This window comes from Lepeophtheirus salmonis, chromosome 11, assembly GCF_016086655.4.
Source record: "Lepeophtheirus salmonis chromosome 11, UVic_Lsal_1.4, whole genome shotgun sequence".
NCBI classification, from domain to species: domain Eukaryota; kingdom Metazoa; phylum Arthropoda; class Copepoda; order Siphonostomatoida; family Caligidae; genus Lepeophtheirus; species Lepeophtheirus salmonis.
The window spans coordinates 17,087,907-17,115,625 of record NC_052141.2 but is presented as its reverse complement, the minus strand read 5'-3'; the positions used below and the strand labels follow the sequence as shown (position 1 = coordinate 17,115,625).

The following is a 27,719-nucleotide window of genomic DNA, read 5'->3' as shown; positions in this document are numbered from 1 at the left end:
ATTTGCTTGTCAATTAGTCCTCTCTATGGTTTTTGAGAATATTCCATAATATTTAATTTAGTCGTACTGTTGAATAATATCTCATTCCATTTTTGTCATCAAATAAAAACCACAGGTAAGGGGCAAACAGAATGAAAAAGTGTCTAAATATGATTAAAGATCAATCCTTATTATTTCCTTGTTGTTGATCACCATTATCATACTCTGATTCTTGATTGGTGTCTTTGTAAGATTCAAATTCTTGCGTTTTATCTTCAGATTGTAGTTTTTGAAAGATCTGTTCGTTTCGAAAGTATCTTAGTAATAAATTATTTAATTATCTATTTTTTAAATATGAAATAAGTGGTTTGTTTAATTTTTTATTTGAGCAACCAACTTTTAATATCGAAGAAAATCAAAGAAAGAAAACACCAATTGAATCAAGGAACGACTCAGCAACCAATTGTAAATATGAAAGAGTTTTGAGTTGATTGTTAGGGATCCATAAAAGAGAAATTCTGTAAAAGTTATGGAAGTCTTTTAACCCCCCCCCAAGAAAATTTGAGTCCGAATCATGGCTGTTATTTAGTTTTGGATAATATAGCATGTATAATCTGCCTGTAAAAGATTTAACTTGAACAAAATATCAATTTTTTTAGGAACTATGCATATAAATCCGCAACGCTATACTTTTAAAAACCAAAAATCCCCATTTTGAAACATAAATTTTTAAAGATTTAGGGTTGAAATTTAAAAGTCCTGTGATCAAAAATAATATTTGTACCCTAATTTTTATTGCCTCAAAATTAGTTTATAATAAATTTTATTACCAGAACATTGAAACATTTTTAGGAATAAATGCATCTTTTTGCTGTTGGAAAAGGTATTTTTTTTTTATTTATTCGTAATTTTTTGAATTTTTAATAAAGTTTTGGTGAATTTAAAACATCTGCTTTCTTACAAATTTATTGTTTGCTTTCTTATTTCTCTTTTTACAATTTAAAGTAAACACGTTTCAACAACTGTAAGAAAAGCTGTTTTTTTATACATTGCACTGAATCTCATGAAAATTAATTAATACATTTATGTTATCTAAAACGTGTAAAAAACCATAAATATTTTATGAAAATTTTAATTTAAAATGAAAGGATAATGATTGAAGAGTAATAGTCATTAATGTATCTTATTGATGCCTTAAAATAATCTTAATTTTATTAAGATTATTTTAGGAAGTAAAGCAAAGTAATGCAAAGAAGTATTTTTGGAATTTGAATGAAGGAACAATTTAAATATAACAATTTTGTAAAAAAAATTGTTTAATTTTTGGGGTAACTTTTTATTAATTATTATATAAATAAGTAAAAAAAAAGAATATTAAGAGTTATTTTATTCATCTCCTATTGATTCCTTCCTAAATAAAATTAAAATCAAGCCAAAATTCCAACTGAACTAGATCTTTTTAAAATAACTACTCTTATTGATATCAAATTGTATATTACTTATAATCTCAATGTATTATATTTACGTAAAACAAATTTATAATTAGAGTCGTTATTTCTTTTCTAAAAAACAATAAAATATATTGTTTTTTTAATATTTTAATATAATTTTCCCAAGATGCATGGAATTAACATAATATTATTAAAAATAATAAATAAATTTTCACATAGTATATTGATTTTTTTTGTTACTTAATTTTGTATTGAACCTATCAAAAGGTAAAAAAATACTTGAAGATTAGATTTGATGTGGAAGAGCAAATTACAGATCTTTGATCCACTTGTTAAGTATTAATAGGATCGGAATTACAAAAATCTTTTTTTGTGTACTTGTCTAATCAATACATCATAAAACAGTAAAAAAAAAAAAAAAATAGATATTAAAAAAAAAGATTGAGGACCCAAAACATCAGTAGAATTAATTTAGAAATAATCTGCCTTTTTTTTAAATGTAATGTTGTATTTTGCAAACAGAACGACATCAAAAACAAAAAGAAACAAGTTTTGTTTTTGAAGTCTCTAAGTGTGATATTTTGTGATATTTCCGTTGAGTAGTTATAAGTATCGAAATGGCTTTGAAGACCGTTGTCAATTCCATTTGGACTGCTTACGACATCAAGAACTCTATAACGGGCCTATGGAGGCAAGAAGGACTATAGCTTTTGTTGCAACTATATGTCTGACTTCTGTTTTGCCTCCATGAAGCCCTTCTCCAGCCCTGACAACTACTCACTGGGCTTTGGATTAGCTCCGATATGCCGTAATGACAGCCTAATATGCAATTGACAGACTTTCATTGTCAAGAGCTTTAAATTTATTTGGTGGCGTTCCAAGGCCGTTTTCTTGTGAGGGGATGCATTATAAATAAAAAATAATGGGGATGAATAAAGTATTTAAACATATCATTTTTTTTTTTAGATGTCTTTAAAAGAAACAGTCAAGAGTCTAGCTCCCCCCCTCAATTTAAAGTAGAGCTTCAATTTTTCACTTATGTACCCCCTATACCCGGCCCTGCACATACATAAATCATGCTATTAAATGACGTTACAAATCAAATTGTGGGCTGAAACCCAAATTGTTGTAATTCAAATATTTACTTTAAGGAATTAACTTTAAAACTTTTTTTTTTTCATTATAAATAATTGGTTTTTTTTTGTTAATTATCCAAAAAATTTTATACAAAATATTTTATAACATTAAAATAGATCCAAAAATTAATTTCCTAAGTCTGAATTTCTCTGGTTTTAAGTATTAGCATTAAATACTATGCATCTTGGATCATTCAGCCCTCAACTTTTGGTATATTAATTTTATGAAATATACTATCTCAGGATTACCCGGCGTTTATGGAGCTAAGGGGTGGGGGGAGGGGGAATAGAGGGAAATCACATTGAAAATGGTCAAATTAATTAAGATAATTAAAAAGAAGATATTCAGAACATACTTCTATATAATAATTATTATTATAATTTGAATGTTTCATTGTTGTCGAAAAAAATCATGATTATTCTAATTAATTTTTATTTTATTGGATTTGTCACAACATTTCAATTCGTTTTAGTAAGGTAAATAGCAACTCCCCCAAAAAAAAAAAAAAAAATCTTATTATTGGAAAATAATGTCGTCAAAAAAATAACACTCGATAACCGATTTATTCTTGCTAACATTGCAAAAATTAAGTCATCTAATGTTCTGGAAATTGGAAAAACTTCATTAAATCTGTTGTGTGAACTTTTTTTTTCCACAAAAAGCATCGTCTTGTGGTATTTTTTCTTTATTTCTTGAAAATTGACGTTTGATAAAAAAAACAATCAACAAATGGAAAAATTATTCAGAAATGATTATTCAGTTAAAAATTAATGCTTAGTTGACAAATTTATGCGCCAACGAACTGCCAGACAAATTTCAACAAATTTTAATCTATTAACAAATACCATATTATATTGCAAGTTCATTTTTTTTGTACTTGAAGTAATGTTTTGGGAAGAGCATAAGCCCCCTTATTTTACTTCCCCAGATCAAAAAAGTGTCCCATAAAAATGTCCGCCTTCTAGGTTCAATGGTGTAGGAACGTATCAAGGACATCTATACAATCTCTCTCTTATATATATACAAAAGATACAGATTACCATTGAATACAGTATACAATATGAAGTTTATTTTACTATTAAAGTTGATATGATCTGAATCATTAATATGGCCTTCAAGTTAAATACAAAATTTGTCAAAAAAATTTGAATCAATACTTTAAAATATGTCTCGTAAACAATTAAAAAAAACTTTATTCAGTTAACTTTAGTTGATATTTCTATAAAATTACTATTGTTTTTTAAATATTTTAATGTTTTCTACGCATTTGTTTATAGTTTTGTAAATTTGTTCAGGATAGCATGAATAAAAAAATATTCCTACTCTTATTTTTGACGTCAGCTCCACATCTATCGCATACTAAAGGTAAGAAATGAGAAACTTAAAATATTTAAACAAACAGGTATCTTATCTTTCATTTTGTTTCTTTAGAATATAAGTTTTGTATCTTCTTTGTAACAAAATAAAATAATGGGTCTTTATATATATAAATTTATATTGAAAATTACTTTATTTGTACAAATATATATATTTTTTTTAATCTACTCTTTCCCTTGGGAAGCTTTTAAATTTATATATCCAAAGACAGGGCTAGAAAGTTCCTGGCTTTACACAGGAATGGGCCAATCAATTCACCTCATTAACAGTACCAATTTTCGAAATTTGATGAAAATCTGTTGTTTAGTTTGTGAGTCATTTTGCAATGTATGACGCTACCTTTGTTATTTCAAAACAATTTTTATTATATCAATTTAAACAATTTCGGTTTTTTTAAATTAACACTACTTCTTGATGGGAACAATACTGTTCAAGTTAAGTAATTGCTTCAAAAGTGTTATTGTGACTCTGTTCTATTAAGGTAATAAATAAAATAATCATATTTAAAATTTAAAAAAAAAACATTTTTTATTTGTTAAGCACGGGACTTATGAGCCGCAGTGTTACAAAGCACCTCAAAATTGACCCTGTAGAAAACTCGATAAGTAATTCATTTAACAGTAAATTTGTTTTTGCAGAGGAGTTGGTGATAGATTTTCCAAATAATGGAACTACGGATATTCCATCGGTAGTCAGTTTTACTCAGTTTCTGCAAATGAATGGATTATTAAAGTCAACATTCTGCATAAGAGTCAAATTTGCTTTTCTTGTGAGTATATTTTCGTCGTCTGACAGAGCACTTACTACTATTTGCCTCTATTTACTTTAGAGGCCATTTTCTCCCATCTTTTCTATTTGTGAAAAGAATGAAGATAATCGATGTGTTCGTTTAGGTATGTCATCATTAAAAGCTTTTGTAATATAATGACAAGTACCTTTTAAGAATTGATTGAGGATGAGTTGATCTGGACACATTATAAATTTAGACTGACTAGTCCGAATATAAAGAATAGACTTCAAAGCAAGGAATGGAATCTCATTTGTGGCACAAAGGCAAAGCTTGAAAAGTAAGGTGAACATTAGTGATAAAAATCAGATGTGTTTTTTTAGATCAGTATTTTTTTAAATTGGTAATCTCAAGAGTAAATTTTATATTTTCCTATGAGGAAAATTGGTGATCTACGTCAGAGTAATTCTTGCCAAGTCTATAGTTTATTTCCTTCTGCACTCCTTTTTCATATCAGCTGATTATGGCTGATGTAATGAAACTTTATGTCAGCTTTCTCTCCACAAAAAAATTACTCAAACTGTTATTTTTAACCTGTTTATTTTCGGTTTCTTCTTTTTTCAACATGCTCAAAATACACATGATTTTTATCACTAGTGATCATTTCTATTTATTATATTTTAGTGTGTCAACTTAAAAGCAATCTTGAATACTTATCAAGAAAAGAACAATATCCAAATACATTTTTTACACATATATAATACATCCAAATATTTCATATACATTTAAAGACAATTATTGGATATATATTCAAACCTGTAGAATGAGTTAAGGTTCATGATAATTTTAGTTATAATTTAGAAACTAAAGAGACGTATATTGGTCCCAAATATGACTGCGATTTGTGGTGCTTCCAAATGGCTGATAAGAACTATTTATTTATAGAAGTTGGCGATATTTTGACAAAGTATACTGAATTTTGAAAAAAAAAACAAAAATATTTCGAGCTAATTTTATGTAGACGGGCTACATATAACTAAGACTATTTTTTAACTCAATAATTTTATAGGGCAGAGAGTATTAAATATGAACTCATTCTTAATGGAGAAGTGATGTTAAGTAAAATTGATAAAACTGGATACAATATTCAAATGGACATGGATGTTCAATTCTTTTTGGGTCAAACGAATAAAAATTTTGTGAGTGATCGAAGGAGAGCCTTTGTTGGGAGCATTGGCGCTCTTATGTACAAAGAATATGAGGTGGGCCTTCCGGAAATTCGGAAAATTTACAAATGCAAGCGTGAGTTCAATATAACTTTTTTATAGTATTTATAAGTGTTGAGACTCGGTCAGACAGCGTTTTTGGTTTGGGTATTTTTAGGTGACTTTATCAACAACAAATTGGACCATTATATCGGTCCAGATTGTAATCTTTGACTGTACAGTGTGCAAGATAAAATTTTGGACCTACAAAAAACAACACAAAATACACATTTTATGTGTACTTTTATTGAAAATCAAAACTATGACGAGCATATAGGTATAGAGTAGCCATTCATTCGATAAAATCACATTTGGCATCAATAACAGCCTCAATACGGCCTCTGAACCGGCCGCAGGCTCTTCTGACCATCTCATTGTCCATGTTGCCGAATACCTCCTTGATGGAGTCCATCAGGCTGGCCTTGGTGCTATAGGGATGTCTGTTGGTATGTCTCTCGACATAACCCAGACAAAATAGTCCAAAGGATTAAGGTCGGGAGAGTTAGGAGGCCACAAATCCTTGGTTACGATGTCATAACAGTTCTCGTTTAACCACTGCATGGAGATTTTGGACACATGGCAGGGTGCTGAGTCCTGTTGCCACACCCAGGGCCTGTCTCCGGCCACCCCCGGACCTGGTAGGGCCATCATCAACCATCTTCTTCACCTTGTCGACAAAGTCGGTGTCCCTGACCTTCCTGTCGGCGCCCTCCTCCTTGGGTGCCCTCTTTATGGTGGCATCAACATCCCAGGTGTCCTCTAGCTTCTTACAGATACGCTGAACAGTCTGTAAATTCACTCTTAAGGTTGAAGCAATCGTTGAATTGGAGATTTCACCTCCATTATTAACCAATGCCATGACTACGGCGGACCTCGAAGCTCCTCGTTCCACTTATAGCTCTTTATCTCCTCATATGATGACGGCATGATGCTAACTGAAATACGTATTGTCAGCTGACGAGAATAGCTTTCTTATTTGGTAACCGGTTTTTTATTTGATAATGTCGTCTTCAAGTTATCAAGATTTAAAGTAGGCGACAATCCGATCCCTGCTCCCTGTATATTAGATTGTGTTATTAAAAATAAAGACTCTTGCATTTAAAAAAAAAATTAAAATATCAACATTTGTCACTAGAGAGACGAACAGACAAATGGTGTTTGATTTACTCCACGCCCAAGGAATGTTAAGAAAATCATGAAGGTTGTAGGGTATTGTTTACAAGATTAAAAACATTTTGACTTCTCATCTGAGCCTTGAGAGTTCTCCCTGGCTGCAGTTGGCTCCAGAAAGTCGGGATCATGGCCACCACAATCACCGGAAGTCAGGGTGTAGTCGTTGAGGTAGTATGGAATGGCTCTCAATATCATTGATTGGTCTATGAGGAGGTGTTAAATGCTTAAAGGAAGACCTTTTATGTACGACGACCTTGGCAACTGTTTTTAACACAACCAAACCCAACCTAGGTCAGGAGAGGCCATAAATTTTTGATTTGGTTCAAGTATAATGGATTCATATCAGTGTTCAACAACTGTTCCTCACTTTACTATTCCATAGAAAAGAACCTGTGCGACCCCTCACCAAAAATCGGATGCTCTCAAGACTTCCATCGAGCAGCAGTGGGTGGTCAAGTCTGAGCCATTCATTAAAAAATACTGTAGCACTTTTAGGGCCAGGTTGAATGTATGATAACAACCAAAGGAAATAATTTTGAAAGGAAGTATTTGGCGAATCTTCAACTTTACCTTGCACTCTGTAGATCAATATGTAATCGTTTTTAAATTGATAATTGATCCTCAAAAGTATTGTCCGAACATATCACAAAGATTGAAATCCTTCTAATGATACTCTTTGCTTCACTTTACAAAGTTTTTTTAGTATTTAAAGGTTACAATAGTTGAATTTAAATTTTCTGCATACGGGCTCTGTATTTCCATAATAAAAAGAGACGGAATGACGTGCGGGCATACTTATTAATTGTACCTATATACAGTATATTGTGCAGTAAGCTGTCGATTTGTCAGCTCATAAAGATAAACTACATAAAGTTATGATGGGAAAAAGGAGTTGACGTTGTCAAAAAAGAAGAAATAGGTGACCAAAACATTAGAATTGTAGTATATAGGTGATTGCACTTCAAATATTATATTTCTTAAATGTTAATTCTTATAATACCATTTTTACACCATAATTATATGCATTTAAAGATTTCATTAGGTTTACTAAGTATTTTTATACAGATTATTTTGATGAAGTATATTAATATTTGATTCAAATTTTTATATTTATATATTATTTTATTTCACCTTTCAAATTATTAATAATGGATTTGGGGAGATTATTTTGACTATGCGTCAATTCAAGAATGAAAAATTATTTATCCTTAAATTCAAATAAATTCGTGAGTAAGCTCCAAACATTGACCCTTTGAATCCGATAACTTTCATACTCCCACAAATGTTATTATTTTGTGAAGGCATACAATTTTGAAATATACTTAATTAATGTTGAACATATGGTTGATTCAGGAGATATGGTAATTAATAGATTAAAAAACCTGGTGCCCACTGCGGATGTTGTCCTTTGTCATGGCGTCCCATTGTTAGCTGACAGTGGCTTTTAGGGCCTTGATGTTTGAATGACGGACACTTCAGGTCATCCCCTCCACTCAAAATGTGCAGTCGAAAGTGCAGGCTTCAGGGCTGTAGGGCTGTCAAAATCGAGTTCAGAAGAAGTCAAAAGTGTCAAAACTAATTTAAAAGTGTCTTTCAACAGGAACTTTCAAATCTTGTGTCAAAAGTGGCCTCACCACTCTCAGAAGGCTCTTTTCACCCACTTTTTAATAGCTCTCTTTAGCGTCTTTGACAGACCCCTTCTTCTTCTCCATCGATTCGGACTTACTTATAGCGTATCCAGTGGTCCTGGAGACGTCCAACAGCTTGGAGTGCGCGAATGGAAGTTCGTCGATCATGTTCAAATGTCATTTTCTGGACTGTACGTAAGATTGAGAGTTTATATTTGTTTTGTTTTCTAGCTAATTGCTTATGCTTTAATTTATCGAAATATGAATAAATTGCAATCCCTTAGCCTTAATAAATTATTGAATTAGTAAATGCTCAGATGTCAATCAACCACCCGGTAAATTTATAATATTGTTTAGCTTACTTATCGTGGAAAATACCATGTCTTTGATTTTTAGGTCAACTATATTTTTTATCAGTTGTTGTGTTGTCAAAGAATTTCCCTTGCAATTACTCAGGGGCATTACTCTATGTATTTTATCTCTAAAGCTGTTTCTTTTCTCATATCAGTGTTCTGAGCATTGATTGGTTGAATAGGAAATACCTTTTGTTAAGTTGGGAACACTTTTATATCTAGAAAGAATTGACTAAGCTTGGACAAATTTTGGCCTTTTTTCTCTTATTTTTTTGGTGGAAATGTTCCAAGATGTGATAAACGTATTACTCGTCCAAGATCTCTAGACCGAATCCCAACACTTGTATAGAAAAAATATTAATTTCTCTTGTTCTTTAAAAAAAACCGCACACAGGTAGTATCATAGAAGATAATTTAATCTTGAAGGCAAATGATCAAGCCGGGCTAGAATTAAGTAACGCAAAGATGAGATTTGTAAGAAAAAAAGATATATGTGAAAAAAAAACATCTCTTTTCTATATACCCTTTTTGGAGAAAAGGTCATTTAATGAGAGCCTGATCTTGTGTAAATCCTTAGGTATGTACCAAAGGCAAAAAAAAAAGTTATATTCGCTTACCAATATTATTTGTACATAGGTGGAAAAATAACTCGGCCACTTACAAAGACGGAAAACCAACGGCTGTCTAAAATTGCATTTAGTATTAAAGAGGAGTGTGCGAAAAATGAAAGAGACAACAGTGCCGATCTGGGGCGGCTAATTTGGCTCAACTTGGAAAAAAAAGGCGAGGATTGGATAGTAAGTGTTACTATGTAGAATCCACCCACGGATTTAAATTAGCAATTCATTATTGTAAGGCTGCTGCAGTAAATATAATTCTTTAGTCTGCAGAAAATGAACCTCAGTAGAAACAGAAATATAGTAAAACCTTGAAATACGAGTGCCAAAACATACAAATTTAAGCAAAAAACTTTACTGATAACCAGGTTAGTGAACTGAGTAAATTAAATCCCCCCCCCCCAAAAAAAAACAACAACACGTATTTAATTAAATGAAATACAGTTGAACAATTATAAAAACACTTCATTTAGATTTTGATTCATTTTTTGACTTTTTTTTCTATCCACTTTCCACTCGTAAAAAATACTTGTATTCATATTATTGAAGTGGGAATCTGTGTGAAGAAAAAAATCTTACTTACTAATTAGAAAAAGAAAAACAGTTGATTCTTGTGATTTTTCTTCTTATATGTTAATTATTTAATCAGTCGTGGTGGTGTTCATATCTCCCTTTAAAAGAAAAATTCTCGCCTCTCTCTGCTGTTAATTGATTTAAATATGAATAATAAAATAAATATAATTATAATATTCTCCCTGAACAAATGCTTTTTCAATGTAATTTATTGTCTTTCTCATAACCCATTTAACAGGCAGCTGATATTAGTTATGAAAAATTCAAGCTACATATCTTGTTCCCGCCAACTATTTGCAATATGACACAAATCTTATGTCGACATATAATAGATCCATAAAAAAATATTTGTGTATTTTGTATAAAAATTTCTATTAAATATTCATTATTTTATCCGAATTTTTTAATCAAATTAGTACTCAACAGTTTATGATGAGGTCATAGGTGGTATTTTGTTATTTAATAGATTAACATTTGTAGCTTACATTTCATGCCTCAACTTTCACCAATTTTGTGGTTGAGAAAGGGGGGGGGGGAGTTTAAGGCACATAAAATTTTCCTGGAGCATCCTCACTCTTTTTTTTTTTTTTTTTTGGATCATAATAGGTTGAAGAATAAGTCATATACTATTTTTTGTTATATTTCAGTGCTATTTAAGAAGTTTTACAACCACCTAATTTAAATCAAATATGCCCTATTCTGTTAAATAACTTGTAGCCAACGAGAAGTCAACGTCAATATGCTCTTTTTATAGAAGTCCTTGTCCCTATGGGCAAAAAACAACCCGGATATCCAATTTTACCAGGCCTTATTAACCCCAAATTTGTAACCCTAAGTGTGTTGGTCATAGACAGGTGGTAATCACTTTGTTCCAGGTCCATACTGGGGTGGTGGATCCATAAGAACTTCTCCCATCAATGGTTCTGCATCATTAAAGATGTATGTTGCTGGGGGTTGTCTTGATTATGTCTTGTCGTATCCTATTCACTTCTACTGGCGACTTCTTTTTGATTAACAGATTCAAATGGTCCAGTTGTTCACAGTAGAGGGTAGAATTGAGTGGTGAAAAAATAGCTTTAATCACTTTTGTGCAACACAAACCAAAAGAACATCAATATTGTATACATTGCAAATTCTTTTGGTCACTTATGGCGCATTGTCAGGTAGTAAAATGTAAAGTATGGGAAATTTCTTCGATTGAGACTCCTTCCTCGACATAAAATAATAAACAACCGAACTGACCAAATGCAAAACTGTCAAAAATTATTTGTAGTCTACGCTCAAACCTTTTACAACACTTTGTCGAATGATCTGATGGCACCAATTAGGAAAAGGATTTACTTATATATAATTCATAATAATTGGGCGGGAAATATGAAATTCCTTTATTCCAATATTTAACAAACCCGTCCATATATCCAACATTATTATGATGTTTATATTTTTTTTTAGGATTAAGCCCCCTCTCTCTGGCTCAAATGATGAAAGCCCCAGTTTCTCATAATAAAAAAAGAGTCCAAGAAATCAAAAGGAAAAACAAAGGAGTAACTCTTAAGAAAGAAAATTAATTAATTTCCTTGAGCATCAATGAAAATTGCTAAATTTATTAAAAAAATCAAAACAAAGTATGCTCGATATGAACATACAATTACATACAGCTTAAGTCAATATTTCAGGAGCAGACTGAAAACTATTGACTACTAAATGTAAATTTAAAGGAATGATAACTAATTATATTTTTCAAGTGGTGTATAACTTCTCCGTTCACACACCGAGGAGTATTATACTTATTATTGGTCAATTCAAAATGTTGTTTTGGGCCCATGATAAATATATTTTGATGGAATATTCCTTTTAGTTTAATTATACTGCGGCCCAAATCTAATTATTGTAACAAAATTTTGTGAAAAATGTATTTTATTTAGTCTGTTTATGCCCCATTAAGCATCTTTGGCTTTTTTCTAATAAAATATGTTCAATAGAGTGAGAAAAACCTCGTTGTTAGTCAATAAATATATGCTCGATTTGTCTATAAGAGTTTTGACTTTTCAGGAATGGAAAATCCCAGCGTTATTTGATTATAAATTTGAGAAAAAAAACGTAAAGTATGAAATGGTTTATAGCTTAAGTACAACATGCAGTATATCATTTTGGATGGGGTTTTTAAGGTATTGCGAAGCAATAACAATGGATATTGTTATTTGATACAAATAGAAAATATCCATACGTATACAAAATTGTTATTACAAGGATATAAAAATGGACTCAAGGGGAATAAGATGTATTTTTATAAATCTCGGGGTGAATAATGTACCAGTTCACTAACGGAAGGTTAAAATATGAGCGGGCCCAGGGTTGGTACACAGAACCCAGTAACCACTTTATGCCCCTTCTTCTTTTCTTTCTTTCTTTCATTTTTTTTTTTTTTTGCTAAATTTCTTTGAATTACATACTCTGTTCCAGGAGCAAATTAATCCGATACGTCGTACTGTGCACTATTTTATCTCTGGGTATAAAGTTGTCAATTGTAATTTTAGCGTTAGCTAACAAAGGGAAGTTAATTGTTGGAGTTTTTAATACCTTATCATTGGAGAATATAATTTCTTTAGTTTCCTTGACCGACAAAACATATAAGAAAAACCTAACAGATGTCACTTCATATTATACATACTTACTTTTATTTGCCGATACCCTTGCTCAAATATTTCTACATCCTAACGTCTTTATGTATTTATTTATATATGGTACTGTAAATTTGTATATCATGGGGTTAGTACAAAAGGGATGTAACTAAAAAACAAGCCATATTTTCTTAATTTATAGCTTTATCTGACTTTATCAGTAGGGCAAAAGATATTTTTAAAGATACATATTTATGGCTGGTAAGTTATAAGATAGGTTTAAGGAGAGTAATGTAATGTTAATTCCAGGGTCTCATTAATTTGTGTCACAGATATGTTAATTTTGTACTAGCTGCATGGCACACACAAAAAAAAATCAAAGTCTGTTGAAAATTGTCTTAACTGTACAACAATGAACCAGGATAAATGTACGGTGCACAAACGTCAAAATGACTTTTCTCAAAAATAATTAGCATTATTGTGTCAGAAACATTATTCATTGACTTTTATTGAGTATCGTGGCTTATGGAGAGAATATGACAACACCCCTCATAATCAGTTCAATTTATATGAAATAAACTTCTAATGAACATATCTAAGATTGAGAAAATGGTCAGTTACGTTAACTTTGCAATAACCACACACTATCTAGTTTATTGTTTTGGATTCCAATAATTATAGATCTATGTATTTGATACGAGAAATTTGTCAAATCATTACTTGACTGTTTTAGTTGTGATTATTTGAGTTCAAGTTACGTCAAATTGTCCGAAAAGTATTATTTTTGTTTCAGAAAAAATCAGCTTTATTTAAGTGGATGTTTTATTTACTATTCGAATCTTATCATAAAATTGTAATACATACATATCTTAGGATCCAATAACCAAGGCGAATGTTCAATTCTTTAATTGGAAACCCGAAGCTCAGTTGTATAACTGTGCTTTTATGAAATCAGATATAGAAATAAAAGAGAATGGTTTGGAATGGAGCACAACTTATTGTTCAGATCGTTTACAGCTGTGAGTTACATTAAAAAAGTAATCATACTGACTAAATTAATCAATGGCTACAATTCAGTTGCATATTTTCACATGAAAGACCTATATAGGTGAAAGTCAAATTAAATAACAAATTGATATAAACATTCATCATTTGAAAAATGATTTGTTTTTTTTATTCCTCTTGATTACAATTACTAAAAAATATATATAACCATTAACAAAATCAAAGAAAATGAAGGACCTTACTTAGAAGCGAATATATTTTTTTATAAATGTTTTATATCCCAGCATATATATACCGTACATCTTCTTTTTTTTAAATTGCATTTGGAAAAGGACGATTTTGATTGATTTTTGGTCTATTTTGTTTCAATATTTAGTAAGAAATTTTAATAAAATAAACTGGTTAGCTTGTGTTCAATAACAATTACGATAATATTCCGTGAAAAAAAAAAAAAAAAAAAAAAAAAAAAACTCTTCAAGCGTTTCTCAACAATAATATATACTTATATGATTAAAGATTAAAATGCAAGGGAATGAAGACAAGTGCATAGATGATTCATATCCGAAATCATTGATTAATTGATAGATATAATACCGATTCAATTTTTCCGCCCAGAATAATATTGTAATATATTGTCACGCAAACTGAATATCTTATTTTATGTAAAGTTGATTCTTAAAGGTCAAACTGACATTCTTTCAAATTTTTACTCGTCATTTTTGTATTGTAATAAAAATAATAAATGTGGGTTCAATCTGCGCGCCAATATGTTTTTGCATTGTTTAATTGATGAAATTCGTTTGTATATTGAGCATATTAAACAAAAAGAAACTAAAATCAAGATGGTACCCCTGACAATTTAAAAAATATTATGATGAAGAGTAACTTCGCTGTAAGTAGGTTTCAATAAATCAGCTACAATTAGCTGTTACAAGGGAAGAGGGTGAGACGGAAATAAACATAGACATTGGCAAGAATAACTCATTTGTCGATCTTCTGTTCTACTCGAATTTAACAAGGACTTACAATAATAACTGTCTTTTATGGGCATGCACAAGTGATTATAATTAAATGTAGTTGAAATGAAGTATTTAACTCAGGAGTTAAATATTAATGACAACAATTAAGGGAAAGAAAATTTACTCTTTAGAATACCAATTAAAAAAAAAACCAGTTACAAAATACACACAATTTACATCACGACATAAAGTACTTGAAACCTTGGAGGCATATACTCAAGTGTATCCACCCCAAAAGGGTCTAAAATAACTTAGAAAATAAGACAATGACAAAAAATAAGTTTAAAAAGCCATTTGTCATATTTTTGACGTGAAAAAATATTTACTAAACAGAAATAGCCGAATAAATAATCATTTAAAAAATAAGCACTTTAAAACAGTTAATATTAAAATATATCGTTTCATACAAACTTATGATTTATTTCATAAGGGTATTTTGGTATTTCAAGATAATAGATGGTTTTCTTTTTTTTTTAAATAAAAATTTGCCAAAAGGTCTTTTAAATTCATGATATGTATCCACCGTAATTCATTTGTAATTCTACTGCTATTGTAGAGAGTGTGCATGAGCCTACTCTTCCTTTTTTCAAGTCTTTTTTAGTAATTTATGAGTAGATTTGTATAAAATATAATCTACAACACGTACAATATTTTTTTTTCAAGCTGTTAATTGGAATAGCGTTTTTTTATTTTACACAGTTCTTATCATATTATTTAATTTTGACAAGAGGACATCTAAGTAATGAGTTGTGACAGACTCAGAGTTACACTGAGGAATTTTTTGGGAAGTAGTTAGATGTGCAAGCCCTTGTTGAACGTCGAGTAGAAATGCGAAAATCTGCATTGTAGTAATTCAAGCATAATTTCCCTTGTTATATACAGAGTGGGATTTGTGATCATTTCCTTTCTTTACGGCTCTTTGCAGCTGATCTATTAAAACGTCATATAAGCTACGCGGCTCTCCTCCCAAAATTAATACTTTTTTTGCTGGATTACCATTTTATCTTTAATTTTTTATATTTTTACATACCCTTAGGTCATTATTTATAAAACCCTATCAAAGAAAAATTAACCATGATAATCATTATTAGTCTTTTTTGAAAGTTATATGTTGAGATTAATAAATATTAGTAATAAATACATAATTTAGAAAACTCTGTACAATTTGTGAATTTTCAAACAAGGAAAGTCCCTCTTTGAGATTTCGATTAGGTGGACTGTGCAAAGAGAGTCAGTTGGATCGTGAGTTCTATGTGAGGGAACCAAAAAATAAAAAGCAATTTGATTTTAATGGGCATTCCACATCCTTGATTATATGGGTAAAACATTATCCATATTTTGAGTATATCTTAAATATTAATATATTAAATGTTTTACAGCATACATCTCGCAAAGCTTGGTTATTGAAGGATACAGTTTCTAAAGAGGAGGCCTTCTTAACAGTAATTTTTAATTAATAAATATTTATTTTATATAAGGATTTAAGCACATATTTAATACCTTTAACAAGGATTTGTATCCCATTGGAAGAAGAAACTGGACCTTTGTATCGTCTCCCTGCTCAAAACAAAAGAACAAAGACGTGATTCTTTCTTTAACCATATGTGAAGAGACAGATTTTTCTTGTGACAATGGAGATTGTATATCCATTAAAGAAAGATGTGACAAAATCAAGGATTGTTCGGACGGGTCTGATGAAAAAGATTGTTCTTTGGTCATAATTCCAGGTGATAAAACATATTAAAAATATTGGTGACCCTGTAATTTTGCCACTAAGATTTTGATCTCTTACAATATTAATTACTTATTACTATAACCAAATATAATTTTTGTACAACGTTTGATCGAAATCAATTTGTAACTTTTGCAGTAATCCTGGTGACTAAAAAAACAAACAGACACAAAAACATAGCCTTTGTTCCATGGTGGAGTTAAATAATAAGGACAAATAAATTACATATCCGGGATTATGAGTCCATTTCAAAACGACTCGTTGACTATTACCACCTTATTTATTCTTAGTCATTTATAAATCCTTGTAAGTGTAAATCAGAAAGGAAATTACATATATGTAGACAACTTCGATAGGGGAATTTGGAGTATCTACTGAAAAAGATGAATAAATTCTTTATTTGTATACCGTTTGAAGAAGAAACGGGACTTTTGAATCGTTTCCCTGCTCAAAACAAAAGTTAAAAGATTTGATTCTGCCTTTATTTCTGCCTTTATCTATTTGCGAAGAGACATAATTTTCAAAATAAGGAGAAATAATTAATAAAAGGTCTAATATATTTAAGTTTACCATCGTATACTCTTTTTTTTTTTTTTTAAATTATCACGCGAGGATTTGCAAAATTTTCACATCCTTAGTCATTATCTAATTTGATGCTCAAAGAAATTAATGAAATAAGAATATAGCGACAAAAGTGACTAAAGGTAATGTTCGAAACTATAATACAAAAACATTATGAGCAGGGGAGTCCCTAAAGGGTCGTGAATGAGAATTAATGTTGCTTTTTACTATAATTTTTTTCGTCATTCGGGCAAATTATACAGGTGAGCAAAAAATTGAATATTTAAATGTTTTTGAAAAAAATTTAATTTTTAGTGAAAACCTATCTATTTTTTTGTTTTTTTTTCGTCCCTGATAAGTTAAAAATATATCTAGCGGCAAATTTTCCAAGTGGCAAAAATACTTGCGTCAAAATTATGTAAAACAAAAGATATATAAATACTTTTTGATGTCCTTATAGATAATTATGAGAAGAATATTAGTCCCTCAACAAGACTCAATATAAGAAATAAGAAGAAATTAGCCATTTCAATTCGGTGGTTTATCAATCAGATGTCTGACTTTAAATATAATTCCTTTGCGTAAGTATAAGAATGAACTAATTTGTACATACATACAAGGTAGAGTTATAAATTATAAATATTTTCTCTGGAGCAAGTGTTTCCACAGTTGGCAATTATTATGATACCAGATATTTCATAATTCAGATAGCTGTGAGAAAAACTGTGGGATCATTTTTGGATTTTGCACACAGAGATAATTTTTTTTTTTTTTTTTTTTTTTTTTGTAAATTCATTTATATAAAAGGATTTTTCCCCTGTGTAATTATTCTTTAGTTTTTGAGAAGGAAACATAAATATCATAAATCTTGTGTGCGTATGAATGACGGAAAATAAAACATAAAATTTGCAGAAGGTTATAAGTGTAAGTTCTTGTTTCACTTTGAGTATAATTGTAAAATGATATCAGAGTAATACTTGGCCAAATATGACCTTGTTAGATAACGAGTTGAATGTTTATTTGTTCCTTCCTCAAATAGCTGCATGTAGCTATATAATACTGGATACCTGTAAGCATAGGCTCAATCAAGCCTACTAGAAATGGGATAGAAGAACTGATAAATTACTATAATGACAGAACTTGGGATGCAATTTTTGAAAAAAGTGGGATAAGACGTATGATCAATATGTTCAGAAGGATATATGTTAGTCTATTGGTCGTATTTTTATGGGGGAAAAAATATTTAATGAATTGAAATATATATCTATTTAAACAAAGACATGTAAAAGTCATAAATCCCAGTTACTACGACAATATTTAATTCCAATATCAAGCCCAAAACAAGCCTGATTTATTTTTAATCAAGCAAATATAAGAATATTTAAAAGAAATCTTTTTTTTTTATTTATATATAATAAAAATATCAAAAACGTCTACTTCAACTTATAGTATGCTAGAAAAGTAATTTTTCAATTCTTCTACACCTTTTGAAGTAGTTTTTAGTTTCATATTCACGTGGCTTTGTATATTAACAACATGAAAGAAGCTTCGAATATTTTCTCCTCTTGAAAGTGAGGGAAGATTGAAATAATGTTAGGAATAATTTTCGTCATTTTTTTAAGAATTTTTTTTTTTTTAATTTCCTTAGACACTTAAATGTTTCAACTATCATTTGACTACATTTAATAAAGATGACTTTAACCATCTGTGTGATATTGTTTGTTGAAAAATTGAGAAAGAATGAAGAAAATGTAGTTGTAATTTCTGTGGAGAAATTTAAATTACTCCGTTATTTTAGATTAAATATAAGAAATATTGGCATTGGTGAAATCTGAAGAAAATAATTCATCAAATTTTTTATTGCTTTCAAATCTATTTCTTTTTTTTAAATCGCGTAATAATCAAATAAAAACTTCATGACAAATACGTTGCTCTCCTCTTTAATATTCTTCAATCAATGTTTAAATGTTGTGATTGTTTTTTTGCTTTTTTTTTTTCTATAGGAAAGTCCAAATAATTAACAACTCTATAAACTGGGAATATAAAATTTCAAATAACATTACTGAATTACAAAAACAAATGATTTTTTTTGGATTAAGAATATGTACCTCATAAATATTATATGAATTGTTCATCTATCTATATTTTAATTTAAAATATCCTCCTTCATGAACAATAACAGCTTCAACACGACGGCGAACAGATTGGCAGGTCTTGACCATAAATGTCATGTACATTGTGTACCAGTTTGTCATGATTTCAGCTTATAGCGAACCCTAATTTGGATGTGAGGTGCAGCATACATTCTCCTCTAAGACACCCCAAACATCAATGTCCCGGTGGGTGAGGTCAGGGCTGGAGAAGGGGCACATAGAGGCTTTCAAAACGTCCTGAATATCGTTGCTTTATAATTTTTGGTTCTTTTGGGGCTTTAGACCGATATAAAATGTTGTAGGAAGTCTTGGTGGAGGGGCTTACGATCTTGCAACAATATCAGCACTGAGACTTGCGTAGAGGAGTTCACATAGAGTTACCTTTTTTTATGTTACTCGGAAATCAATGAAATCATATATGTATATATATATATATTTACAACTGCATGTTTTAGCGGCTCACTCTGTATACAATGGCTCTAACCAAGGTTAATTAAAATACAAGGTTATACCATAACGCATGTACGACTAATGTTTGACTTCCACGCCGCTTTTTAATATTGACTTCATAGAATTTGATTGGTTCTATGTTCGATCAAAATCTGTCTGTCTGGCCCAGGAGTCGGTACTATACATCAATTTGAAAACTATAGCAATCCCTGTTAGGATTTGGTCTAACCTTGTATTTCTATTAACCTTGGGCTATATCATAATATAGTATTTAATATGTCCTTTCCTTTTTAGTATGACTTTTTTTTATAACCTTACATGGAGAGATAGCCGACTTTCCTTTCAAAACTTGATAGTAGGTGATAAAAGTCTAAATGTCATCACGGATGATTCGCAAATTTGGAAACCAAAAATCATCTTTCCTCTTAGTATAGACTATAACCTCCTTACGAATATGCTGATGCTCGAGAGAAACTCTAATCCTATAATTGATCGATATGGCCCGAAGGATAATTTAGTTTTCAAGGGTCTCGATACTTCCATCACACATCAGCAAGGGTAAGACATCTCATTATTCTTTAGATCTGTAACACACACTCATAAGGTTCATGATTATAAAGAGGTCGGGCCAATTTCTTTTGTGACTTTTCTTACATATATTATCCGTTTGATCAACAAAGATGTGATATCAAAGTTATCGTTACGGAATCCACCGGCAATATAGTACATTTGATTGGGGAAGCCGTAGAATTCAATTCTCTTCAAACATCATCTGAATATTGGATATCCTCTGCTACTTTTATGTCGTGTAATGTAGTTATTTAATATTTGTTTAAAATGTCTGCAGGCTTGTGAATACAGGGGGGAGGGAAGGGGGAAATGTGTAAAACTGAGCTAACTACCCTAATTGCTAATTATTATTGTTGTCAAAATTATGGAAAAAATATTTTTAGAAGTCAATTATATTTTTATTGTCACAGTTTTAAGATTACACAATTTTCTTGTTTTCAAATTTTTTGTCCTTCTTTACCTACTTGTCCAAATTTGTAAAAAAAGTTATGGACAACATTTTTGAATAAAACCAATTTACCCGAAATACAAAATTTATGGAAAGATATTTTCTGAAAATATAGATATTAATGTTTAAAATAAAGACCGAATTCGACAAATAAAATCCTTTAAAAAAAATTCGGTCAAATTTTTCTCTTTAAAAAATGTCATTTAGTGTTTTCTATAAAAACAAAAATATTTAGTCTTTTCTAAATAAAAAGTTATTTTCACATAATTTGGTCATTTTTCCAGAATTTTAGAACAATATCCTCCCCCAAGGAACTTTGGCATTTTATTTCAAATTTTTTGGTCATATAATTTTGAGTTTTAGGTTTAAAGTTGCAAATTTTTCAAATTTGTTTTCTAAACAATTAACTTGTCAATAACTATGGAATTTGATTTTTATTTATTTTTGTAAAATTAAATATTTGAAATTAATTTCTGAAACAAAAATTGTATTTTGTCTGAACCTTTTTGAGTTTTGTTCAATTTAAAACTTTGATTTTTAACCTGATTTTTGAATTGTTTTTCTAAAAAACTTTATATTTAAAATTCAATTTTAGAAATTTTTTTTGTTAAGATATAAATTTTATTATGAAATATGTTTTTAAAAAAATTTGGTTTATTTTTTCAAAAAATTCCAAAAACGCAGCCCTTACTCCACCCAAAAAAAATATATATATAATTTTATGGATTTCCCTTGAAAATGTAGAAATTGTCAAAGATTTCTCCAGATTATTCACGGCCCCAACTGTCTAAAATGTGTCTTTTAATCATTTTTTTGCATTTGTTTTTTAATATATATGTATTTAAACATAGACAACACCTCAAAGACCTTTTCTGAAGTCATATTGCAACTATCCGTCTACAAATCCTGGTCGCGTCCTTTCATTTTATTCTTTCTAATACCTTTATTCATAAGTGGATTTGCATACATGACACTCTGGTTAGAAACTGAGGAAATACTTCTAAGGTGAAATATTCTGTCAAATCAGTCTAATATATATTTAATTGTGTTTAATTTATTCTTTTCAATTTAAATAGAGTATTTATAGCATTTAGTTCCGTGTTTCTCTCACTAGGATTGCTTTACTGCTCTAAGCCAACCATTCCTTCTACTCTTTATTTCAAGGTAAAACTTCAAAACTATACATATAGAGGGTTCCGAAAGGATAACAATTCATTTGTCAAATAAGTAAATTCAAGTCATATAAGTTCACGTTTTTTTTTTAAATCTATGACATAATATTACAGATTGCGACTGGGAAATTTTCCGATAATTAAGGTTTTAGAGGACATCTGAAGCAATATTCTGAAATATGTATTGTTTTTATTGAGCATTGTTTTGATTTGATCTTAAATCAAACGAAAAATGAATGACTGGGAATCAAAAAGGCAGAGGATTTCGAATATTCTCGACGCAGATGTTGATCCAAAAATAATTTCATTTTCGGTATGACTGTAAAGGATAGTCCGGAAAATCAGAGTGACCAATAAAAAGGAGTAAAAAGGAAGGCAGCTAGGGGAGGAAATGGTTGGAAGCAAGATGAAAATTTTATCAAGTCGCTGGAGGCCAAGATCAAGGATGATCCAACACTATTAATACACCAATTACCTGACGAATTCAACGTGGACAAGATCACAATCAGGAGGGAAGTTAATGATGAAATCGGGCTTAAGAGCTTTGTCACGACTCCATTACATCTTCTCACCAATAGAATGAAGGTTGTAAGGCTTGAGAGATGTAAAAAAAGTCCAAAATTACTTGTAGAGTTACCCGTCGGCTGTGAAAATTTCCTTGGGTAATAAGATCTTCAAAGTCCACCAGATTTTTAAAACACAAAAAAGAAGTTATAAGTTCCTAAAGTTGAAAATCTTGGGCTAGCTGAAGACTAACTATACTATGAATAACTATCTGTAGACAGAAGACGGTGCTCCCAGCCATACTGCCTTGAAGACACATTTGTTTTGTTAGGATAATTTGGCAGACTCCTTGGTCAGGACATTCTCGCCCTCTTTCAATCATGATCTCAATCCCCTCAACTTCAGAGTGTGGAGTGTCTTGGATAACAAGGTTGGGGAAAAATCACACAGAAACGTGCATGAGCTCTAGGTCAGCATGAAAAAAGCGATGAGCTATCATGTAAGTCGATTATATTGTACCAACTTGTGTCAAGTTCGCCCTCGTGTGGGAACTGTGATAGAGGCTCGAGGCGGCCATAATGAATAATTATTGGCAAGAATGATAGCTAAAAGTGTTTCCAATAACACTTTTCACTGTCATTTTAAGATAACTAATCATTTATGCTATGGTTTTGTTCCTTAATCGTGGAAAACTTCCTTGTTGCACTCTGAACATCACTATCAAAAAAAAAAAAAAAAATACACTCTAATTAACTATGGTTTTACTTTGACTCTTTGCCTAATACTGATTTTAAAGTTGGAACAAATTGGCAAATTACTAACTGATTTTGGGCTTTTTTTCTGTTTCTTTTTGAATTTTAATCAAAGTTCACAACAATAATTGAGTTGCAGTCATATCCAGTTTGATCCATACTAAAGTCACTCATTTTTTTATTATTATTAACACTTTAAATACTGACAGTCCCAAGGGCCAGGGGCATCTGCAGAATTATTTTTTTTCTTTTAAATCCAAAAATTAAATTTTTGGGGAAAAAATTTGAAATATTAAATTTTTTGAAAAAAAAATAAATCCAAAAATTTTAGATCTATTGACAAGAACTTAAACTATTTGGAAATAAATATCTTAAATTACAATTTAAATAATAAATTTCCATGTAAGAATCAAACATTCCTCAATTTGTAGAGGGCTAGAGTCCCTCCAGTCTACCGCCTGTGGAAGCCCCTCATACGCTGTTACATTGCAAACACAAAAATACCTCATGTATTTTTGTGCAGTTAATGATTCTTCACTCGTCTTATTTGATACGTCATGGACATTTTATACTTTATTCTTTTTGAGAAATAAACAAAATAGAAAGTTATTCTATGTTATGGTCCATTTGTCTTACTGATCCCCCTCATAGGGGTTGATTATAATTATTTTCAATCTGTAATGATATTGGTTCAAAAAAAAAAAAAAAAACCTTTTTCCCATTCTCCACCAAAGTCAAATTAAATACTCGACGACAAACGATACGGGCAATTAAGAAAGTTCCGTAAGGCAATGAAGCATAGCTCTGTCAAAAATTGGCCTTATAAAATAATGATAGTCTAGAAGTACTATAAAGATATTAACAGTTGGTATCCATGCTACCAAATGATTTTGTGTTATTTTCCATTTCCTTTTGAGGAAAAGTTGGGTTATGCATTTAAGTTTACAAAGTCTACGAAGAGGACAAATCAACATCTGATAACAAAATACAGTGATGTAAGGATATCTTTTTCTACCTCAAAAGTATATTCTAATAAACTTTAATAATAATTAGTTGGTCTTATATAAATATGATTGATTATTCTTCATCTGTATACCGTGAACTAAAGTGATAAATAAGGAAGTCACTACGATGTAGTAGTTTTTTGGTTTCGTGATGTAACTCTGGTTTAATTCACCTATTTGACAAATTATTATTTGCGAACGAAAGGAACTTACATGGCTCATTTATTTAAAATTAGCCCAACACTCATCTTCACTATATTTTACAGGTAGTGGATGTATGGCTATTTTTTTTCTTACTCGTCGACATTTCTATTTCTGTTCTTCATATCATCATCATCCATATCCTTGGAAAAAATGAGAGCAAAGTAGAGATGAATCAAGTGAAAATCAAAATGAATCAAAATTAAAATTAAATCTTATATTATGTTTTCATTTCAGACGGAACCAATATATTTTGGCCCAATAGAGTTTAAATTAGGACAAGAAAAGAAGATCAAACGCATGATGACAAGATCTTCAGAAGTAAGATTTTTAACTCTTTATTTGTTATACATCGGTCATTTTCGGAAAATTTAGAATTGTTTTATTTATTTCATCTGATTTGAATCAACTTTGATCTTTCAGATAAACTAATATTTTCCAACACAAAAATAAAATTTCAGATCTCTACTTCAATTGAATCACTATGCTTTACTTTCTGCCAAGAAAATAATGATCTAATCATTTTGTAGAATGAAATATAAATTTCAGGAATGAATAGAAAATGACTTGAAATTACTTCTGAGAATCATTAGGGATAACAAATATTAAATTTCTAAATGAAATTTAATATTTGAACTTTATACTTTACGAGAAATTTGCCTTTTCTTGGAAACAATAATTTTAAATTGAACAACGTTCTCTATTTAATGTAGACTCTCAAATAATTTGGCGTCGTAATAACTAATCTATACTTTTATTTTTAATATAATATTAAGTAAAGTGCTTTGGACGACTCATAAACCGAAATAATTTTATAAATGATGCATGTAGATTTAAAAAGTCATACAAATATGCAGTGATTAATTAATTAACCTATCGCCTGTAATGGGTTAAACTAATCATATTAGCTATAAAGCATCTTCAAATTATTAGACGACCATTGGTTGTTTATTAAGATGGTATCTTAGTTTAATTGTTTCTGTATTAGTACAAAAAATGAGTATGTTAAACCTTTGGGTTTGACTTAACCAATTAATTCTAACAATAACCATATATGGAAGTGATATAGATCGTAAATTGTATCAAAATCAAGGAACTTCCATAACTGTAACATCCTACCAACTCCAAAAACCCTAAATTATTAAAAATTTTATATTAAATTATTAAACATCTTATATCTCTCAAATTAATGGATCTACCTACCACTCTAATCTTTTTTTCTAAAGTGAGATATTGATTTCATCTTGTATTGATTACAAAAATTCAAAACACAGAACTAGATAGAGCTATATAAATGAAATTTTATTTTTTAGCTTACAAATAAAATTTTATTTCAAAAACAAAATTTTATATAAATTGTATGTGCATTTTCCATGAAATGACACCCTATGAAACAAAAAATAAATCATGTAACATTTTGAGAATTATTTTCGCTGCATACTGGATTTGGAATGTATCTTTGGATCCTTTTTTTAAATAAGACAGAGTATGTTTTGACAGGTAATTAAAATAATTTCTGAATTCTTCTACTTTTTTGAAGGAGATTATAAATTTTAGAGAAGAATAAATGTTCAAGGTGTACTATTGTTCGTACATCTTTTATATCATAAGCAAACATCCTTTGTCTAATTATCTTTTCTTATTTTTGTGCTATGAATCTTATAATCTCCATAAAAAAAAGTGTGCAAAGACACACACCTACATAGAAAAAAATAATTTTTTTGAATGCTATTCAAAGGCAACCTTAAAGGCCAAAAAACATCAAATATCCATATATATTTTAGACAAAATCCATTCATTGGTTTGGGTGAGATTTCGGGACAAACACACACACACACACATTCACATTGAATGAGAAGCTCACTTAAACGATCTAAAATTTGGCAGGCTTATCATCTCATAAGTAAGAGCTCTTCTTTATCAAAAACCATTCAAATCTGAGGGAGATGAGTATTTGAATAAATCGTATATTTCAAATAAAAAAAAGGGCCATAAACTATTATATCCATTTCCAACTAGCTTGTACAGGTCGAAACTTGTATACGTTAATTGTACACGTGAAGAGGAAGAGTTAATTTTTGCTCGACGAATGCTCTCTTTTCTCCTTTAGATTACCTGATAAATAAACTGTTTTTCAACATTCTATAGCAGCTCTAATAAAGCAAATTTATCCTTTTGTGCCTGTGAAACTTTTTGAATTCAATTAAAAGAAACACAGCATTATTCATGATACGTCAATTTGCCAACATTTTAAAGTAAAGGAATATTTGCCCCAAAATTGAAATACACCCATTTGACCCCCCATCCCACCCTGAAGAAACAATGCCTGAAGAGTGCTGTATTAATCAGAATTTTACTCCTCCCTAATATTCTTAATACCTGAAATGTATGTTTTTTTAAAAACATATTTATCAGTTAAAATAAGTTTTATTGTAATCAAAGGATCAAAGTCTTTGATAAAGAATGCTCCAATGAATTTAAAATTTGCTATAAACTAATAAAGAAAGAAGTAGAATTGACCAAGGGGCATCACACGGAATGGACCCTATGCAAAGACTTAGCTCAATAGTGATGTCTTATCCTTTATGAGTCTTGTCTTGTGTGGGTCAACGCTATATGTACATTGGATTTTTTACTGGGGTTCCAATTCAGTTATACGGTTGATCATATTTCACTAAGTGAGATGTGTAGTCGTCCCTGTTGATAGCAGAGGTTATGACGTAACTCTTTATCAGTACATCTGATCCGAGTTGTTTGATTTTAATTAGACCAATTACGCTAAAAGTTTCATAAATTTATGTATTTTCTAACACTTTTCATTCCAGATATTGATGATACAAAAACTCAATAACAGTAGCAGGCTCGGCATTGCCGTGCTCACAGCTCTTTTTGTTTCAATCAACATATTCCTCATCATATTCCATGTCTTGAATTATTGATATTGTGGGAAATTCTACGGATCTTGTCATTTTTACCATTTAATATACCTGTAATATAGATTTAACTGGCTCCTATATGATTTTTTTCTTCAAAATGTATTATGGGCATCGTTCAAAAATGTTTATTTTGGTTAACAATGGGAAAGTATTAAGTTTGAGGCATATTGATCAATGTTTTATTTAATGTTCTGATGGGGTTGTACTGATTAAGTATGAGTAATCATTTTAGTATTACATTTACTCCATTTGACCTAGGGTTCTTCTTTCAAGTCCCATACATAATGTATATTTTCTATCTTACTTCAGAA

General features: G+C 30.2%; 2 protein-coding genes across 4 annotated transcripts in view; one reads left to right on the top strand and one right to left on the bottom strand.

Annotated features, from left to right (window-relative positions):
- LOC121126158 (probable Na(+)/H(+) antiporter nhx-9) overlaps positions 1-27,719 on the bottom strand; it is a 210,874-nt gene that overhangs the window by 64,257 nt on the left and 118,898 nt on the right. The window lies entirely within an intron of this gene.
- Positions 16-27,486, top strand: LOC139906555 (uncharacterized). The gene is made up of 20 exons (XM_071891657.1): positions 16-115; positions 3,845-3,932; positions 4,583-4,713; positions 4,774-4,837; positions 4,888-5,011; positions 5,741-5,973; positions 9,485-9,667; positions 9,727-9,887; positions 13,775-13,920; positions 16,076-16,244; positions 16,305-16,367; positions 16,436-16,652; positions 17,679-17,799; positions 20,116-20,379; positions 20,442-20,629; positions 21,691-21,844; positions 21,916-22,003; positions 24,538-24,651; positions 24,710-24,793; positions 27,298-27,486. The coding sequence occupies exons 2-20, from the start codon at positions 3,869-3,871 to the stop codon at positions 27,409-27,411; spliced, it is 2,682 nt and encodes an 893-aa protein (XP_071747758.1). The 5' UTR covers positions 16-115; positions 3,845-3,868; the 3' UTR covers positions 27,412-27,486.

Excerpts from the sequence above, each read along its gene's own strand:
- LOC139906555 (XM_071891657.1), top strand. The coding sequence starts at position 3,869 with ATGAATAAAAAAATATTCCTACTCTTATTTTTGACGTCAGCTCCACAT. Across the intron at positions 16,653-17,678 it reads TTCTTTGGTCATAATTCCAG|ATAATTATGAGAAGAATATT; the intron begins GTGATAAAACAT and ends ATGTCCTTATAG. Across the intron at positions 20,630-21,690 it reads CTCTGCTACTTTTATGTCGT|ACAACACCTCAAAGACCTTT; the intron begins GTAATGTAGTTA and ends ATTTAAACATAG.